General features: G+C 37.7%; 1 protein-coding gene across 1 annotated transcript; it reads right to left on the reverse strand.

Moving 5' to 3' along the window:
• Window positions 1-346: 346 nt before the first annotated feature.
• On the reverse strand, window positions 347-2,903 carry LOC145028667 (3'-5' exonuclease domain-containing protein). Its single transcript, XM_078977416.1, has 8 exons — window positions 2,367-2,903; window positions 2,022-2,150; window positions 1,799-1,922; window positions 1,240-1,682; window positions 1,073-1,149; window positions 860-995; window positions 575-778; window positions 347-463 (listed from the first exon to the last, which is right to left on the reverse strand). Exons 1-8 carry the CDS (start codon window positions 2,793-2,795, stop codon window positions 410-412), a joined length of 1,596 nt encoding a protein of 531 aa, XP_078833542.1. The 5' UTR covers window positions 2,796-2,903; the 3' UTR covers window positions 347-409.

Below are 2,903 nucleotides of genomic sequence, written 5' to 3' on the forward strand. Positions count from 1 at the left end.
AAAAAACATTGATTTGGCAAAATATTTTGAATATGTTTGAAAGTCCACCTATTTGGTAAATATATATATTTGTTTTCAAAAACACGATTTTGGTAAAAAAAAAATAAAATCTGGATGGATGTTTGAGAAGTAAGATTGGTAAAGAATTTCATTTAACCACAACCACCAACCATGGGAAATTGCGAAGGAAATAATGAATTTAAGAGTGACTCCGTCACAGTGAAAAATGAAAACAATAATTCTCCAATAATATTATCTTGTATTTCAAAAACGTCAAAAAAAAAAAAAACATTTTTATGTGATTATTGTTTTATTATGAAGCTTAGCATAGCATACGATACGATGGTAAATGAAAAGAGTTTTGTAACCAACAAGAATAAAGTAATTAAAGATGCAAATGCAGTTGGGTTTATATGTTACACACATCAATAAATTTCTGAACTGCATTGTGGTATTGAGTTCCCTGCATGCAAAATCCATCCATAAACATAATTAATAATATAATATTACTAAAAAAAAAAAAATGAATAATGTTGTTGTAACACACAAACAAGAAGAGAGGAGAAGAGAGGACCTCCCAATAGAGTTGATTGCAGTCTGTGCACTGCCAGAACTGGATGTTCCTGTCAAACAAACAGTCAGGGATTACTTGAAATCCCTTTGCTGCTTCAAGCGCCTCTTCCATGGACAGTGGTTTTTGGATAAACCTGCCGTTGCATTTAGTGCACCTTGACATCAGCTGATCCTCACATATTTTCAACTCAAAACTTTCAATCACCTGCAAAACATCCGCATTTCAACCCTACTTTCTAGTTTTAAGGTACCTAATATAAACTAGCAATTTTGCATCCAATAATACCTCAATTAGCTGGTCGTTTTTTAATAGGCTTTTCACTCTGTATATCTGATTTCTTAACAGATACTCATGTCTCAACAGCTTCGCATCCCTTGTCAGAACAACTCTCTTCTCTTTTATAGCTTGATCTATCAACTCCCTGAACATCACCACATCATATTTAAAAAAATTTCCAACTTCATCAATCATCATCATAGCAAACAACTCATCATATACCTGCTTTCTGGCTTTCTAGAATGGGGAACAGCAGCATCAATCCCAACACACCTTAGATGTTTCGCCAACCCCTCCACCTAAAATATAGTATATAACTAATATGTATAAGAATTTTTTCCTTAAAAAAAAAAAAAAAAACAAAACAAAACTATGGTATTGCTGCTTACCATGACATCGCACAGAAACTTTGGGCTTCCATCACCCCCCACCAAAATGTCCCATGGTGCTGGGCCCTGCCAATGCCATTCATCAGTGTCATATACTCGCTGTTCTTTACATTTAAAACCAGTAGTCGAGGATTTCCTTTTTCCTTTTCTTTTTGATGTTTTCGGCTTTCCATCTGATTCTGTCAAAACTATTTTATCACCGTATTCTCTTACAATCTGCAACACCATGTAATCCATTGATTTCCTAAGACTTACTCCCACTTCACCGATACCATCTACTCTTTGAGGGTATTCAATTATCGTAGCTGTAGCTCTCACCATCTCCACAGCCTCACAAAATCTGGTACTCAATATTATTGTGGAATTGGTAGGTTCCCTTAGAATCTGCTTTAACCCCAGATTTAAACTTGAACTACTGATTTCACTCAGATTTCCCAATCCCCCTGCAGCAGTGAACACAACCTATAGCTTTCAGTATGAGCAACTTCACAAACTCAAACTCTGGTGCATATCATTGGATAGACAGCAACTAGAATACTGTGAACAATAAAAGCCAAACCTTCTTTGACAACTCTCTGCTGAAAAAAATCGAAAATCTCAATCAAACAAAGAGCATCTATAGCAGCGTAAGTCCTTTGGTCTTCTGTAAGAGGACGAACTGACCAATCACTGCATTGAAGTTCCTGAAACAAGATTATTATACTTTTCAGAGTTCAAAACTGGACATTTGTAAATCCTCAAATGCAAGCGCACAGAAATAGAAATAGGAAAAAGGACAAAACCTTTGAAAGAGATATGCCCAGAAGTTCCTCACATATGAATGATAGGCTCTTGGTACCCTTGGTCTTTCTTCTCGTTTGCTTTTGATGTAGATGACTGTATATGGTTGCAATATCCAAAAATGGCTCCACCTTTTTAGTTTTTACCGAGAATTAGCATCACAATAATGAGATATTAGTGTTCAAATTCCTTTTCGGTTATGACTAAATGATGTGCGAGGAAAAGCTATTACATAACACATGATGCACGAGTGCTAATCATATGCAAAATTCAGACCGACGTGATATATATAAACTACGCAAAAGGATTGTGATTATAAAATACATTATCATGCCAATTAGACGTACCCTATCAAAGCCAGAATCACATCCCTGAGAACGAAAAGTAGATGACAAGTAAACCAGGTCTTGTTTAAATCGAAACCCTAGCTTTAAAATATCCGGAGATACGAATACGTCTCTTAGCAGCTCGTAGATCGAAGGCAAAAGGATCTCCGATAGGTCTACTAGGAAGACTATCGACTTGTCGTGCTCCTGAGTTGACTCGTCGGAATTGAGTCGACAAGCGATTTGGAGAAGCAAAACGGTGGGGAAGGTGGGTTGGTGCGCTCGGACAGGCTTCCATTCAGCGTCGAGTCCGATGATAGAGGAATGAGTCAGTGCCCAGTTCAAACGAGCGAACTCGGGAGAGTCGGTTGACGAGATGAAGTGGATGTGAAGAAGGTTACGATTGGCATGGGAGGGTTCCGGTTCCATGTTTGAAGTGCTGGTGTTCATGTCTCATGTCCTGCTTGCTGCAAGTAACATGACCTGCGATGGGTCTTTGTAGCCCGATACGGGTGTTTATACAGTTATACTGTATTGTCTCATGGTGCATAAATCGGT

Source organism: Lactuca saligna, chromosome 2, assembly GCF_052625555.1.
Source record: "Lactuca saligna cultivar CGN05327 chromosome 2, ASM5262555v1, whole genome shotgun sequence".
Lineage (NCBI taxonomy): Eukaryota > Viridiplantae > Streptophyta > Magnoliopsida > Asterales > Asteraceae > Lactuca > Lactuca saligna.